Source organism: Monopterus albus, unplaced genomic scaffold (assembly GCF_001952655.1).
Source record: "Monopterus albus unplaced genomic scaffold, M_albus_1.0 scaffold226.1, whole genome shotgun sequence".
Classification (NCBI taxonomy): domain Eukaryota; kingdom Metazoa; phylum Chordata; class Actinopteri; order Synbranchiformes; family Synbranchidae; genus Monopterus; species Monopterus albus.
In genome coordinates, this window is record NW_018128106.1 from 232,182 (window position 1) to 247,969 (window position 15,788).

Consider the following 15,788-nt stretch of genomic DNA (forward strand, 5'->3'; position numbering starts at 1 on the left):
GGTTGGAAACTAACAAGCTACCCAGCAATAATTATAAGCATGTACTAGATACTTTTACCAGTTGCAACACTAAATATGTTCTTGTGATGTACACAATAATGCATCAATAATTATGACCCAATAATATGATATACAATGTGAAATGTGCCATTCTGCATGAGTACTTTTATTTTCAGTATGTCTAATATATTTTTATGCTAAAACATTTGTACTTTTACTTACAGTAAGTAGCACTGAAAGCAGGACTTTTACACTGTGGTATTGCTACTTTTACTGAAGTAAACAATCTGAGCAGTTTATCCACCAACGGTGGAAGATGCATTTCCATTGTTGCATATCATACCTGTAAATTTTAAATCTGTCTGATAAATATTATTTAACTGACTTCCACAGAGTTATGGAGAAGCCATGCATAATGATCAGATACAATCCAGTCAGTTTTATGTGATTTTATTTTTCAGACATTGCAGGCATTTGCTCAGCAAAATCACATTACAGGCAAACACAACATGTACAGTAGTTTACATGTGTTAGATTTAAATATACAGAGACAATTCAGTATAAATGTTTAGTATTTTTGCAAGCGTACAGTGCAGTGACTGAGAGAAAGTGATATTTATTGATCAGTGCACTGATAATAATATCAATAAAGGCAATGCGAGTGCTTAAATCCTTGTTACTTTTTCATCTCAAGTATTCCACTTCCTGGTCCTTGCCTCTTCGCACTGCAGATGTTACAAAACTGCATCCCGGGAATCTGGGGCAGGAATTATGGAAAAGTTGTAGGAATTGTAAGATATGTTTGAGATTCTCAGACATAACAGTGAGTGCAGACAAATAGAGGATGGTGGGAAGTGATGACACTGTACAAATACAAAGTCATTATACAAAAAGAAATAATGTGATAGGTAAAGAGTGGCAAAGATTTTACGGCAATGCAGTTACTTACTGTTGCTGGGGATGGTACACATTCTTTATGAAACATGTGTCTGCAGTGAAACACCACCACACTGAAGGATTTGGCCATGTCTGAAATGCAGGTGTGAAGCATAAATGAGCAATAAATAGATTTAAAATGCATTGCAAAAGTAAAGGTGAAAGGAACCTCATGAACAACTCACCTGATGACAATATTGTAGTATGACAAGCTTCACAAATGTTATCCTCTGAAAAGAAAACAGATATGATCATGCTTAAGAGTTTAGTTTAAAAGCACTTATCTCTGCTGCTTTTGCATGTGCACCCACCATCAACCCTGACCCCTCTCATCTGAGTTCGGTGCATTTTCTGTAGCAAGGAAAGCGAGTCGGCCACCAGGATCTTCTTACATCCTTCCCTCAACAGAATCTGAGAAACATGGAAACAAAACAGGTGTGTGTACGAGCATGATTTAATGACACGATTAATTTGCAAATGTGATAAGGAAACATGAAACTTTCAGGACAAATACAATGAGAACACACTTTTCAGTGAAGCAGGACACATCTTGTGTTCAACAGTTAAACTTTTGTAATAAACTATTTGCATAGTCATAGTTTTTCAGTTTAATACATGAAAAATACAGTAAAATTTTCAAATGTGTTGCACAATTCAGATGCAATAATCTGCTCTTTTGTTGACACATAGTGTCAATGCACCTACAATGTTTTAGTGTTACCCAAGTTTTTATTTGTTCATTGAATCTTTTATTGCTGGCTTGATGTTTCTTTTTATTGCTTTCTTCTTTTAATCATTTGTTTGAACTGAAAACAAGAAATACTAATAGCAAGAATGGGTGTTTACAGTTGTACTACCATTTAGTCATCTGTAAACCAGATGACTGATTTCATTTCTGCTTCATGATGATTTTAAATGAGAAAAAGGTGAGTTCATCTGAAATGAGCATTTCTAACCTGCAGATTGTAGTCCTGAAGGATTTTTACTAGTGAATCTCTGAGATTTGGGATCTCCATGCCTTCCTTTATGCGGTAAATGAGCAGGATGGGATCAATATGAGTACCAATGTTATTAAGGAGGCCAGTGATGAAGGCTGGAGAGACAACAGAGAAAAACAAGAAATAAAAAGTGATAGAGAAATATAAAAAGACACAGGTTTGCATTAACCAAGTCAATAGGAGACTATGGCTCACGTGGTTTATCAATAGAGTAAGAGATGAGATCCTCCCACAGCTCTGCATCATCCTGCTCTTTAGCAAACTCTATGGCTTTGTCCACATCCTCCAGCTCTGCCATGATCATCTGCAGAGCTCTTCTGCAGTTCCCCATCCTGCCTAGGAGACACATGCTGGATTAGTTTCCTTTAGTTCATTTCTGATAAAGCAGAGATAATAATTAACACTTACTGAGAAGGAAGACGGTCTCCTCTACAAAGTTCCTCTGCTGACAAATCTCAAGAGCCTGTGTGAGAAAAACAGAAGAAACAAAATAATTCATGTCCCGTAGCTTCTGAAAACATGGGTGAGTGACGAGATACCCTGGAAGAATTGTACCTTTTCAAGTGGGCAGTGTGTGCTATCTCTCAAGAAAGGTAAGAGATTTGGTCGGTCGTATTCGGCATACAGGCTGATCTGTCTCTCGTGGTACTTTTGGCATTTTTGGTGGTCCCGCTTGAACAGTTTATGAAGATACTGTGGAGAAAAGATAAGTCAAACGCACTGTGCAATCAGTTCTGTAGGCAATTTTGAGAGGTAAAGTGATTATGTTTATAGTTACACATAACTCACCACATGCAGAAGTTCAGGCCTGTCTGCTAGTTCTTCCACCACCCTGTCTGTCTGTTAGAAGCATGAAATGAAAAAACATTAGTGGATGGTGTATTTTCATCAGAATGCTAATAAAAAAAAAAAAAACTGATGGATGTGAGGCACACTTACTGATATCTTGTCTTCATTGTCGAGGAGCATGTCAACAGCTTTCTGGCAGCATAAATTCAGAAGGAATTTTATTTATCTGGGAAAACATTTTTACCTACTACATTTTAGAAGGTCTTTTTCATTTAATGAAAACATAAACATGAATAAACTTGTTGTTTTTTCAGTCTATGATTCGTCTTTTACCTCTTTATCAAATTCCATGAGGAGTACAATCTTATCCTCTATGGATGAGAAAAGATTGTGTTTTCCGATCAGCTGGTAGACGTCTTTGTGTCGCAGTCTCAGGTAGATTTCTAAGGCTTTGTCGTACCTCTGGTCGTAGGTGTACCTGCAAAAGCATCAGAGATAAACAAGATAGATAGACAAATACTGTGCAACTAAGTATTGCTCAAACACAAAGAACTTTACTTAAAACTTTATTAAAAAACACAGAGTTTCCAAAAATACAATGCGGGTCATGCAAAATTCCAGAAAGCTGTGCATAAATGATGCATAATGCATCAAGTTTTTCAGTTTGTTAAAAAAAATGTACTAAAACCCTGGCATCTAAAATCTCACTCTGTACAAGTGGCTAACTACTGGTAATGATCGCTCACAGTTCAGCCAGTGTGGTAAGCAAGGTGCTGTTCATTGGGTCCTTCTTCAGGTGCTCGGTGATGGCTTGAACAATGGCCATGTTATTATAGAGCTCTCCTGGCCATTGTCGAATCAGTGTGGCAAAGCCCTTTGTGGAAATGAAAAATGGCCTATCAGCTGACCAAAGCATCACCCAATGGATCATAACACAGGATGTCAAGATTCGCAAAATTGTGGGACAAAGTACCTCATAATCAGTTCTGAGGAATTCATGTAAGATCATTTCATAGATGGTTGGTCTGAGACGCAGATCTCCTACAGGTAAATACTGACTGATGGCCTGGAATGAAGAGAGGTGGAGAGTGAGGTGGTATAATACTGAGACTGACACTGGACAAAAGACAGAAAACATTCCACGGAGAACAGCTATCCTGCACATACCTTCAACTGTCCGATGGCCTTGAATCTATAGACTTCATTCTCCCATAGTTCCATGTTTTTCCCAAGGACCTTTTGACATTTCCTGCATTGACAAAAAGCACATGAATCATTCGGCTGAAGATCAGAACATCCTGCTATTTGACTTTGCTTGCAATTAATGTACTTCTCACTATGGAGTTAAGAGTTCATCAGTTAATTAGAAATGTGAATGGAATATATCTCATTAGCATACAGTATGAAAACCAGTGGTGGAGGAAGTGATTGTTTACTTAAAAAAAGTAGCAATACCACAGTGTAAACTTTAATGCTGCAGCTGGTAAAGGTGGAGCTAATGTTAAAAACCTTATACTGCATTCTCTCTATCAGAACCTAATAATATACCCCATACTTTCTTTAACCATTATCAAGCACAGCCTCTGGGGTTGACATGAACTGCCCTGCTTTGTTTTTCCACTGTACTGTCTCTCTGTCAGTCTGTGTTTAGAGGAGGGAGGGGATGCTTCTCCAGTCAGCTGTGTCTTTACACATGGTGCTTGTAATGCTAATGATTGACGTGTGAAGACACTGACATTTAACCAATCACCGGTGACTGCTCTGTGCACACGCATCCCCTGACCGCTCACATTCTTGGTACTTGAGTTTAGTACTACCTCCTGAGGGGTGCTGAAATTTAGCTCCCAGGATGCACCTCCAAAGTGGCCCGAGTGTAATGGAAACAAAGGTAGAACACATGACGAGCGTTACTCGGTGCAAAATGTTTCAGTAGGTTCCTATAATGGAAGAACCCCTTTATATACTTATAATTGAAAGTACTATGTATATACTGCAGGGTTGCAGGATAGCTTGTGAATTTTCCACAGAGAACCAATACAATCTTGCGATTATACTGTATTATTTCATTAATCTCATTCTGAAAGGTTTATCAAATAAATGCAGTGGGTACAAAGTACAACATTTTTCTCAGAAATTTAGTGACGTATAAAGTAGTAGAAAATGGAAATACACAAGTAAAAGTACAGATAACTCAAAACTTAAGTTCAGTACTTGAATAAATATACTTGGTTACTTTCCACATCTGATGAAAACTATAGTCTTTGAGCATTAAAGTTCATTTTTGACTTGTAAATAGTGGTTAAACAAAAAATAACTCAAGGTCCACTTACTGCTTAAAGCTCTGTAAAAAGTTCTTAAATGACCCTTGAGAACTTACCAAACACATCAACAGGTAAACCTACCTTGCAGCACTGTCATAGTCTCTTTTCTCTACTAAGTGATTGATGTAAGCCATCCCAATTTCCTGAACATCATGTCTCTTAATGTTTTTGAAACTGATCTCTGCAGCCATCAGTGCCTCCTGTCACAATTAAACCACAGTAACAGGATACAACATTAAACTCTGACATTGCTGATAGTAACCCTTTGTAACATTCATAAGATTCACTAACACACACCTCATATCTCTTCTTTTCAAGAAGCCAATCGATATGGTCATCCTGGTCTCGCTCCTTGGCCACAACGATGTCTTTGGGACTGATGATGTAGAAGAGCGACTCGCCCTCTGAATGCTCTGTTATTAAAAATACATTTATGCCTCTGCATACTGTGCATTAAACCTGACATTTGGTAGTCGATACATAATAAAATCAGAATGCAGTAAAAGGCTGCATGACATTTCTCTGAGGGTGGATTTATAGTCTCACCGAGGCGGTAGTCTCTGCACTCATTGCCTTTGAAGTTGCGCACAGTCAGTGCATCTGAAGAGATTTCTTCGCAGTTTTCAGGAAGAGGCTGGATAATGTCAAGACGAGGCCGAGCACGAAATTCCTCATCCTGCACAGAAACATGCGCACAATGAGTAAAAAGTTGAATATTCAGTGCCCACTTTATTCGGTTACAGTCTAATGTAATCCAAGTCTCATCACCATGTGATCGGAATTCTCCTTCACGAAGAACAGGGTGACCAGCTGATCTGCGAGCGGTGCCAGGCCACAGATGAAAAACTCTGTCTCAAAAGCAGACACTAAAGAACAGAAAGAAAAGTCAAACTGAATCAAAAACACTATTGTCTTGTTACAGTGCATTTAATACATTTACAAGACCAGAAAAAGATCAGGCATGTTTTATCCCGCACAACCATGGCAACCATTTAGACTTGGCAAGCCAACCCGAATGTGACGTCCTGCTCTACTGCACCGACGTCTGCTCTTCTCCTGCATTACTCTACTATCACTAACACAAATTCTGGTTCACTCACTAGGTAGATAATGTAACCTGAGTATTATTTTGCTTTTATTCTTCCTTGTGTTTCATTTCACTATTGTCATTCTAGTGAATCACTTTGAAATTCTGGCAACTTTTCAATATTGCTTGACATTGTTATTATTTCTATATAAAAAGCACTTTGTAACATTTTTAAGGAAAGTGCTCTATAAAGGAAATGTATTATACTGTATAATTATTACACGCAGTGTGTGCTTTATACCTATTTCCACATAACGGCTGGGCAAATCTCTCATTTCAGTAGGATTTCGTTCTTTCACAACACAAATCTGAGGAGAAACAAAAAAATTACATAGAAAAACTGCAACAGCCACTACCTGTAATGACTGGTTAATTAAAACAGACATGAGGCGAACCTTAATGGAAGTACCCCAGCCAACAATGAGAGTGGTGTTGTCTTTCCAACACAGGCTACATGGGTACATATCAGGCCTGAGACTGACATTATCTCGCAACACATTGGTGATCCGCTGTTTGGTGCCGATGTCATAGATTTTAACTCCCTAAAAGAAAGAAAGAAGAATGCAAACTTTTACCAGTTTCACATTCAATATTGTCTGTTTTATTGGCATGTGTGATGGAACACTCACCACATTGTTTGCCCAGGCAATGAGATTAGCCCTCCACTGGATATTAGTGATGGTGCCCTCACCTTCGTGTAGCACAGAAGTCTTCCAGCGACTCAACCAATTTCTTTCATACAGAAGTAGCTTTGAGAACGAAATCAAACATGTATTACTACATTTTGCATCTCTAGTTAACAGCAGCTCAGTGCAGTTTTTCTATCCCACCTACAGAGGGCAGTAGATGAACAGTGCATTACAGATCAACAGCAGCTGTGTCTGACATGATTGTGAAGCAGCTTTATCCTAAACTGCAAGAAACTTTCTTGCAAATAGTGAAGTAAAACCCGATTTCAGTTGTCATATGTAGAGTGTAGTTCCACTTCAGAGCATTCAGACCCAAAGACAGATCATTCATCAGACTCCATCTGAGTGAGAAAGCTTCATGATAGCAGTTTAAAGATTCACATGACCAGAAAAAAATTGCACTACACATTTTGTATTCTTCATTGATTTTACCATACTTAGAGTATGGCGTTGAAAACTGGGGAAACACATACAAAAGTTCACTTCAACCATTGTATATATTACAAAAAAGAGCGATAAGAATTGTGCATAAGATGGGGTATAGGGATCACACCAATGTAGCTTTCATACAGTCTAAATTGTTAAAATTTTTTGATTTAGTGGGATATAAGACTGCTGTGTTTATGTATAAAGCCAGGAACAATTTATTACCTGGTGGAATTCAAAAACTATTTAATGAAAGGGAAGGGGGATACAATTTAAGGGGTCAGTTAAATTTAAAAATTCATGCTATACGTACAACCAAAAAAAGATTCTGTATTTCCATAAGTGGGGTAAAACTATGGAATAATTTAAGTGTGGACATAAAAAATAGTAATAGAATTGACGTGTGTAGAACAAAATTATCCATGTAGTAATACTGCTTGCAAACCAATGATGATAAGATGATGTTAGGGAGGTAGGACTATAAGTCTAACTTCTTCCTACTCCGTTCAAGCATGTACTAGGTCTAAGCAAATTGAAAATATATTTGTGGATCTGTGTGGAATTATGTGTGTTGACATATTGACTGTTGTTACATGTTTGAAAGAATAAATCAAATCAAATCAAAAATCAAACCAAAATTTGTGAGTAGACAATGGTGTGAAAATACCGTAATGCACCATGAGCATGAGTTCATGCATCCTCTATTCATAAGGGTTATTAGAATACACACCATTTACTGTAGGCACATTTACATGATATGTATTTACTGTCCTATCTTATCACAGAGGTGTGTAAACTCAGTGACAGTGCTATGAGGTTTCACAGTGCAATGTGGCATCAGTGTGGTCGCAGAGGTCCTTCAACAATTGCAGTTTAATGTTCAGGCCTTGTGCTGTACATGCTTTAGAGGACAAAGCCTGTTATTCACATTCCCTAAATTGTTACTGTCCTTACTATATAAACTGGCACAAAAAACCCCAAAAAAGTGCTTAATATTACCAAGGAGGCTAAGAGAAGGTTGTATATGCTCTTTAATTCAGCAGTTGGGCTATGTTAATAAACAGTTTGCTCCACAAAGAGATGATATGACAAAAGAACTATGGAGACAAAATTGAATTTCCTTTGACAGGATGTGGCTCCCGTTGAGGCTTATTGATTTTCATCACATGCACCTTGTGGAGGCCTTCACGACTTGGAACTGAGAGGAATCAGCACCAATTGAAAGAAAATGGCAAAGTAACACTAACAATGGGGTTTCAAAAAGTTGTTTTTCCTCACCTATGTTGTATAAATGTCAGTATACTTTATTTATGGATGGCCGTGCAATGACCCTGGAGTTTATAGTGATGCAGTTTATAGCAGTGTAATTGGCAAGTGGTGTTTTGCCTTTGAAAAACAAAATGACAAACCGAATGTCTAAAATACTTTTTACCCTCTGTAGTGACATACCTACCAGAGACAACTTACAGGAGAGAGATCACAGTATGTGCCCGGATGTCCTAAGACTATGTACCCCCTTGATAATTACATCTATTTTCTGTGCTTGTGAAGCATTGCCTTTCAAACACTGTTGAGCAGGCAGCACTTTGTGAAAATGGGCAGCTCTCTCGAGAGCACTCCAGCAAAGAGACAGAAAAGTAAGAGCCTTTCACATCAGACAGAGGCCTGTGCATCGCCTTCAGCCCAAAGTGAAAAGGTTTGCAGGATTAGGTTTCATCTGGACACAGTCAGGGTGAATTATTGCAGAAGGAAATGACAAAAACTGTACATATTGACTGAAAATAAGTAAGTACTAGTCAAACCTACCTTGTTGCCCCCAGTGACAAACTGCTTGTAGTTCGATCTGGTGAACTGAGGGTGTAATGCAACCACCTATAAAAATAACATATGGTTGACAGATTAGACCACAAAGATTTTTCTGTTTAGGAGTGTGAAATGTGATATTTCTTTATGCTGTAGGCAACACATATATGCAAAAATGCTGTAAGTCTGCAGAAACACTTACTTTGATGGGGCAGTCAAAGTTTTCATGGAAGCCCTCTCTCGTATAGAGACCAAACACTTGAACCTAAAACAAAGACAAAACAGGTGAATGCCAAGCATAGGTGAATAACTCAACACTTCTCCTTTAATTGCTGCCTCTGCTACTATCTGAGGCCAGCGGGGGGACCTGTGGTCAGGAACGACTTTGACTGGCTCCCTACTTCTCCGCTAGATCACCAATTAGTGGACAAGTTGATTCTTTGAACCCTGGAGGGTTTAGAAACAGGAGTCCTAAACTTGGACTTCACCACAGTCTCACTTGGCTACAGCAAACTCTAATGTACCACGAGAGTATGTGACTCCCTCTTTTCCTTTATCTGAGGCCCCAAGAAGAAGCCAGAATTTTAAGAGGGGGAGTAATAAAACTGATGCCGTTTCTTTTTTTGAGTCACACTAGTGATTAAGGATTACGTTAGATTTCTAAGGATTAACAGCCAGCTGAATTGGCTGAGGGCAAGCAAATGCTGTAGCACTGATTTTAATTGTCTGCTCCACTTTTTGTGTAACAAGAGCTTGTTTTTGCTACAAGAGTGGTAGAAGTAGGGGGAGGGTGATATCAGAGAGCATATCTTGCTGCAAAATCCATGAAGGATAAGTGGTAATGATGAGAAAAGACCAGATAACAGTGAGGTGTGGAACTTGGACAGGGTATCCATAAACGGCTGATGTCTGACTGACTGATTCCTCTACTATTCAAAAATGGTAGAAGCTTTTTATATATTCCCGCATCATAGAAAAAAAAAGGGTTTGTGTTGATAAGGTGGATATAAGTTCCAGGTTAATGCTCTGTCTGGGAAAAAAGCACCTTTGAAAAATTCACAACCAAACACCTCAAGTTCCACATCATTAGCATCAAGTTTAACGCTGATAAGATGAGTCTTATATGAATCTGAGGATGAATTATGAAAGATGAAAAACACTGATTGGCAATTCTTCACTGCAGACCCAAGGGTCAGTAACCAGTGGTGATGAGCAGAGAGATCGTACCTTCCCATCCTCGGAGCAGATGCCCAAATGCTCTCCACTTTCATCCAGACTGATCTGGTTGATCCTCACTGAACTCTATGAAGACAAAATATCATGGCATCTTTTTTTAGAGGCAGATGAATATTTCTGTGGCTGGCCAAATGCTGCTGGCTGACATTTTACCCTACGAAGTGGAATAGTAGAAAAACTGAAGGGCAAAACTTTGAGTATGTAATGGATGCATGGTGGCGTTTGTGTCAATGCACAGTGCAGGGCGTTAATACTGAGGTTAGGGGTCCTTCACTGCGGATACTTTTAAAGTTTAGAATATAGGATTCTCTAGACACAAATAATCAACAAAATATGTTAAATTACATTAGTTCATTCTGAAACTACAAAGTCCTTCAGAGTCCTATGTGATTCCTAAACCTGTCTTCTCTTTGTGGATCTATATTAATCTGTCCACACTGAGGTTCAATCCTTGGTGCATTTGTTTTAGGAATTTAGAGGTTTTATTATCCTGGCAAAGTTAATCATCCATAATTATATACCTGAGAGTGTAAAGAAGGATTTGAAACAGGATTCTGGATGTCATATTTGCAAATAAAACATTATGAGTAAATATAATTAAACATTTAATAAGCAAAACATTAAAAAAAATTTCTTGCTCCTAAAACTCTGAGAAAAAAGTCAGAATTTTGAGTTTAAAGTCAGGAAAAAGCTCTGAGAAAAACTGAAGTACATTTTGCACAGTGTCCTTAATCCCCCTCCGTACAGAGGCGTATGGTGTGTTGGTGAAACCTAATCTCTGTATTTCTAGAATCTTGGCTACAAACATGTTTGTGTGACCACCTGCAGGTACATGTAATGCTTGAGATCTTCTGTCAAGTCAACCAAACTATTGCAAAAGTTACAATTTGGACCCAATGTGTTGCTAGATGACCAACATTATTAAAACTCATATTTGTGAGACCATAAATGACTAGCACATTTCATGGCAATTCATCTGGCAGTCTGTGAGCTATTTCAGTTTGGACCAAAATGGTGGAAGGACCAAGAGACATGATGCAAGCTTGGCTAAAAACCTATATGTTTCAATGTGCCTAAAGAGTTGTATCATTATAACCAATAGAATTATCACTCACAATTTCAAGCTTCTGAGTTACATTTCCTTGGATGTCCAGCAGGAAGACCTTCCCAAAATGGGTACCTAGGGCAAGAAACTGATAAAAAGAATGTAATTAAACCAAAAAGACACTTGAAACCAATACAAGATTTTAGAAAATTCTTGTGTTGATGAAGGCTGTGGAAGAGGATAAAAATACTTCCTGAAGCTGGAGTGACATGGGCAGAGTGGGAATTGGGTGGGCTTAGAGGCAAAACTGTGAAATTGCAGGGGATGGAAAAGCCCTATTTATTAAATCAGACAGTGTGAAATGGCATTTTTTGCTCAAATTAAAATGCTTAAGCATAATAAATGCACTACACATCTGACTTCTTCCCATGCAACCCAATCACTTCTCTGCCCAGCAAGGAGCTATTATTTCTACTGAGCAGCAACTGGTTTCTATGTTTTGTGCCCCAGCAGAAGTGCATGTGTTCATGTGTGTGTGCGTGAGTCCACTGGGACAAAAAAATTATAGAAACTGAAGGCTTTTGGCGTTAGATTAAGTGTGTGTTCTTCCACCCCAGCCCCTTCTCCATTCCCTCCTCCTAATCCCCCTCTCTTCTAGACCAGCATGTGGATGTGCAGCGAGCCCACCATGCTTCAGTGCAGTCTATAATGAAATGCTTATATTTACAGGCACAGCTGAGCATGTCAGACAGAGCCCCTGCAATCTCCACAAATAAAATAACCAAAAATAAATAAATAAAGGGTTCAACCTTGTGAGGTGGAGCGACTTTTAAAAGGATTTATCAGAAGAGAATTGTTCAAATGAAATTCCGATTCAGACGCTTAAAATATGAGGCAACATCAGGCAATATGTGCTGTCGGTAGCTTTAAGGTTGAGAGAGCTGGCCGGGGTGATGGGGCCTTATGTGACCACACAGGTAGCTGGTGGGCAGAAGGTACACAAGCAAAAAAAATCCCAGGAAGAAAGGCAGCCAGATCAAATTTAGAATTTCAGCAAAGCAGTGTCTCTCACTGTGGCACGGCTGCTGTTCCGAGGTTAAAAAGGGAGAGAGACCAAATCTTCAAGGTAAAAATAAATAAATGAAAATCAATAGCGGTTAATAAAACATCAGGTGAGGAAACATAACTGGGTGCGACTTTTGCTCTGCTCAGGTGCATGTGTGATTCTGGTGCCATGACGATGAACTATCTCACTGAGAGTGGCCTACTTAAAAACATCGTCATTCCATAAACAGAGGAAACGAGGGAACGTATGTAAAAGTGGGAATAAAAAGAGGAGAGGACAGTGGTGCCTGGAGTCTTCTGATGTAGCTCCCTGCGAGGAAAAGCAGGGGAAGGTGAGAAAAGAATGGGCTGCCTTCACAGACTGAAGGAGAATGAAAAACAGTTTTGAAAAGGACATCTCTCAAATGTGTACATAAACAATGTAAGATCTCTATCTGAGCAGGGTGGACTTGAGAGTGAAACGTCCTTGTTGGTGGTAAATTATAACCTCTACCTTGTCATGGACGGTCATACAGCTGGCTGCATCGTTCTGGAGGATTTCTGTCACCCCATTGGAGAGCCTCTCATACTTCAGCTTGGGCTCCTCCTCGCTGTCCTCCTCCTGCTTGAGAGAGTAGACACCTGATATAGGCCCTCGCTGCAACATTTTCTTAAAAGGTATTCATTACACCAAGACAGTGTCAACTCACAAAAGTTACCCGAACAAAACAGCCACTTCAAGTCATGTATATCTTGTGGTCTATGATACCATCACAATGCAATAGCCCTACCTTGTGACATACAGTATTTTAAGACTTTGCTGCTTACATTCTGTTAATTCTTAAAATTCTGAAAACACATGAGCCTTTCATTTATTGTAAATTCTACACAGGCTACAGGATGTCAGACCACAACTATTAACTATTTTCACTGATGATTCAACTGAATATTATTTTCTTGATAATCATTCTGAAAAACAGTTAAATAAAATAGCTGGGAATCCCAACGTATTTGTGTCTTTTATCCCTGACCAGGGGTTTAAAATGATGTAATTAACAATAAAAGAAAAGAAAAACCTGTGATGTTTGCTTGAAAAAAGCCTGAAGCCAATTAACCAATTATCAAAATATTTAATGATTAATTTTGTATTGATCAACTAACTGTGTCAGCTTCATATCCAATTACATTTACATACATATAATGTAATAAAATACCAGGGTTTTTTCATATGATTTTTTCATTTTCAGCGGCCTTCCTATAACAGTGACTAATAAATAATATGCAACTATGCTGGTTTTATATCCACAGTGTCCACTCTTACTGCCACAGTGTCAAGGAGCAAGTCACTAAGATACTAAGATCAGCAGGACCAGTTATCCATGGATACTGGGTTTGCGTGCGCAAATCAGAGAGATACTGTATATTTATACAGATATTTATTTTATTTTTTATTTAGTGGGAGTTGTGGGATTAAAATAAAATTCTGAAAAAGCAGAAAATAAGTTGCGATGCGCCCACACCCTTTGTTTACAATACTACTATTATGCTCTTATGTTTTAACTATGACTCTCATTATTAAACTGACACTGTTTTTATGCTCAGGTGCCATATTTTTTAATAAAAAGGTCAAACCAACCAATTTCCATGACTTTTGTGAATGCAGCATAGGGTAATTCTTATCTTTTCATGAGACAATTTATCCCCAATATGAAATACATGGATTTGGTGTTTTCATAAAGCAAACTTAGAGTATTCTTCAGTGTTACACTTTCCAGCGTGAGCCGACATTTGCGGCCAGTCACAGCCTGAATATTACACATAATTCAGTTTATAACCAATGCTGCACAGTCTGTGGCTGCCCAGAGAGTGCATCAACTCAAAACATTGTCTGCCATTATGTGCTACCGGGTTGGAGGTGGGGGACAATAGCGTGGAAAAAATGTTATTTTCAAAAACAATCCTTTTCCACTCAACAACGCCATATCTAGGCTATTTCCTGTGTATTCTGGTTGTGAGATTTCTGATGCGAGGGCATTTGTCATGGGTTTCAAAGGCGTATCAAACAACAAAGGCAAACTTCATCCCCAGAGAGAAACTACCCATTTTCAAACTTTTGTTATCTCCTTTAAGTTAGTCTTTGTTTTGTCCACTACTAAGCTGGCCTTTGTATTGGAACCATTTCTGCCATATTCTTTGTCTGTTGGCAGTTAAAAATACCACTGGCTGGTGCATTCAGCCAATTTAGGATAATGTTTCTTTCAAATACACAATCGACAGTCAAGGAAGCCACTCATTTGTCACCTACAATCAATCGTACAACCTTGTTAGGGGCATACTGTAAAATCAAAGCGTATTTTGTGACTTAGTTTGGACAAAAGATATAAATTCTTCAAAACATGAGCCTTCTCACATAACAGGAAAGTTAGGATTGAGCTGATATATTGTAAACATCATGAACATTTAAATTTCACAAAGAAAAAACAAATTTTCACACCACTTTGTATATTTTGCACCAACAAATGATTCTTCAGTATGAGCTGCTCATGTAAATGTAATTACTTTGCTTCAGTCAGCTAGGAAGATTATGTGAAGTTTATCTACTTATATATACAGTTTGTATCAGTTTTGAGGGTTTGATCAGCTGGACTCAAAGTTAAAATTGAACATATATCCTCTTGATGATTTAGACATCAAAACAAGACCAAACAAAAACAATGCATAATCAGTCATATTACTGTGTTAAGTGATCAAAAGTCAAACTAGGCAGGACTAATTGCAAAGGTTGTGAATAGATTTTCAAAATCCACAGTTCTGAAAAACTGTTATACTGTGAATTTCTTCTGAGTACCAGAATACAGTGTGCACAGGCCCTTATTGCCCTCATCTAGTGAGGCTCCTGTCAACCAGATAACAACAGCTTCAGTAGACACCAAGCAAGCTACAGTATATTGTAGCATTCAGAGTAAACAATCAGCTGCTTGCAGCCACTTGGAGGAGACATACGATCCCAGAGTCCCTGGAGCCTGTTTCCCTGAGAGTCTCTGTTCCCTACTATGCTGAACACACCATGCACAGTCAGAAAACAGGATAGAGGAAATATTTTTAGTTACAGTGCTGGAATTCCTATGTTTTCTTTCTTTTGCTCATTCTTAACTGTTTTCTTCAGAGAGGTGCACCTGTCTGCTGCAGCCTATCCCTGACATCCTTGGCTTCCTATAAAGACAAACCTCCTGCCAGGGTGATGTGTAAAGCTATATTTTATTTAGTGTACTTGTGATTGTCAAAAACACAGGTGTACTGTAACATACCAAAGCTCATTCATAATATTGATGGATCTGGAGAGCTATCTGTAATTTATGAGTGTTTGACACCTATCAAAACCCCACTAAGATCCTTTTGGGACCAAGCTGCGTT

General features: G+C 38.5%; 1 protein-coding gene across 2 annotated transcripts in view; it reads right to left on the bottom strand.

The window, feature by feature from the left end:
• Nucleotides 1-434: 434 nt before the first annotated feature.
• The window catches only part of vps41 (VPS41 subunit of HOPS complex), a 16,136-nt gene continuing 782 nt past the window's right edge, over nucleotides 435-15,788 (bottom strand). Inside the window, exons 3-28 of one of the 2 annotated variants that reach the window (XM_020619781.1) lie at nucleotides 12,889-12,999; nucleotides 11,401-11,478; nucleotides 10,277-10,351; nucleotides 9,252-9,314; nucleotides 9,053-9,118; nucleotides 6,761-6,880; nucleotides 6,527-6,673; nucleotides 6,373-6,439; nucleotides 5,813-5,910; nucleotides 5,591-5,720; nucleotides 5,342-5,457; nucleotides 5,126-5,244; nucleotides 3,891-3,972; nucleotides 3,697-3,789; nucleotides 3,470-3,597; nucleotides 3,057-3,201; nucleotides 2,874-2,915; nucleotides 2,724-2,774; nucleotides 2,490-2,627; nucleotides 2,343-2,397; nucleotides 2,130-2,270; nucleotides 1,893-2,029; nucleotides 1,248-1,347; nucleotides 1,122-1,166; nucleotides 950-1,029; nucleotides 435-757 (exon numbers count right to left, since the gene is read on the bottom strand). In XM_020619781.1, coding sequence (XP_020475437.1) covers nucleotides 677-757; nucleotides 950-1,029; nucleotides 1,122-1,166; nucleotides 1,248-1,347; nucleotides 1,893-2,029; nucleotides 2,130-2,270; nucleotides 2,343-2,397; nucleotides 2,490-2,627; nucleotides 2,724-2,774; nucleotides 2,874-2,915; nucleotides 3,057-3,201; nucleotides 3,470-3,597; nucleotides 3,697-3,789; nucleotides 3,891-3,972; nucleotides 5,126-5,244; nucleotides 5,342-5,457; nucleotides 5,591-5,720; nucleotides 5,813-5,910; nucleotides 6,373-6,439; nucleotides 6,527-6,673; nucleotides 6,761-6,880; nucleotides 9,053-9,118; nucleotides 9,252-9,314; nucleotides 10,277-10,351; nucleotides 11,401-11,478; nucleotides 12,889-12,999 — 2,508 coding nt within the window. In that variant the 3' untranslated portion in view covers nucleotides 435-676. The remainder of the gene's footprint in view (nucleotides 758-949; nucleotides 1,030-1,121; nucleotides 1,167-1,247; nucleotides 1,348-1,892; nucleotides 2,030-2,129; nucleotides 2,271-2,342; nucleotides 2,398-2,489; nucleotides 2,628-2,723; nucleotides 2,775-2,873; nucleotides 2,916-3,056; nucleotides 3,202-3,469; nucleotides 3,598-3,696; nucleotides 3,790-3,890; nucleotides 3,973-5,125; nucleotides 5,245-5,341; nucleotides 5,458-5,590; nucleotides 5,721-5,812; nucleotides 5,911-6,372; nucleotides 6,440-6,526; nucleotides 6,674-6,760; nucleotides 6,881-9,052; nucleotides 9,119-9,251; nucleotides 9,315-10,276; nucleotides 10,352-11,400; nucleotides 11,479-12,888; nucleotides 13,000-15,788) is intronic. The other variant, XM_020619782.1, reaches the window with a different exon arrangement.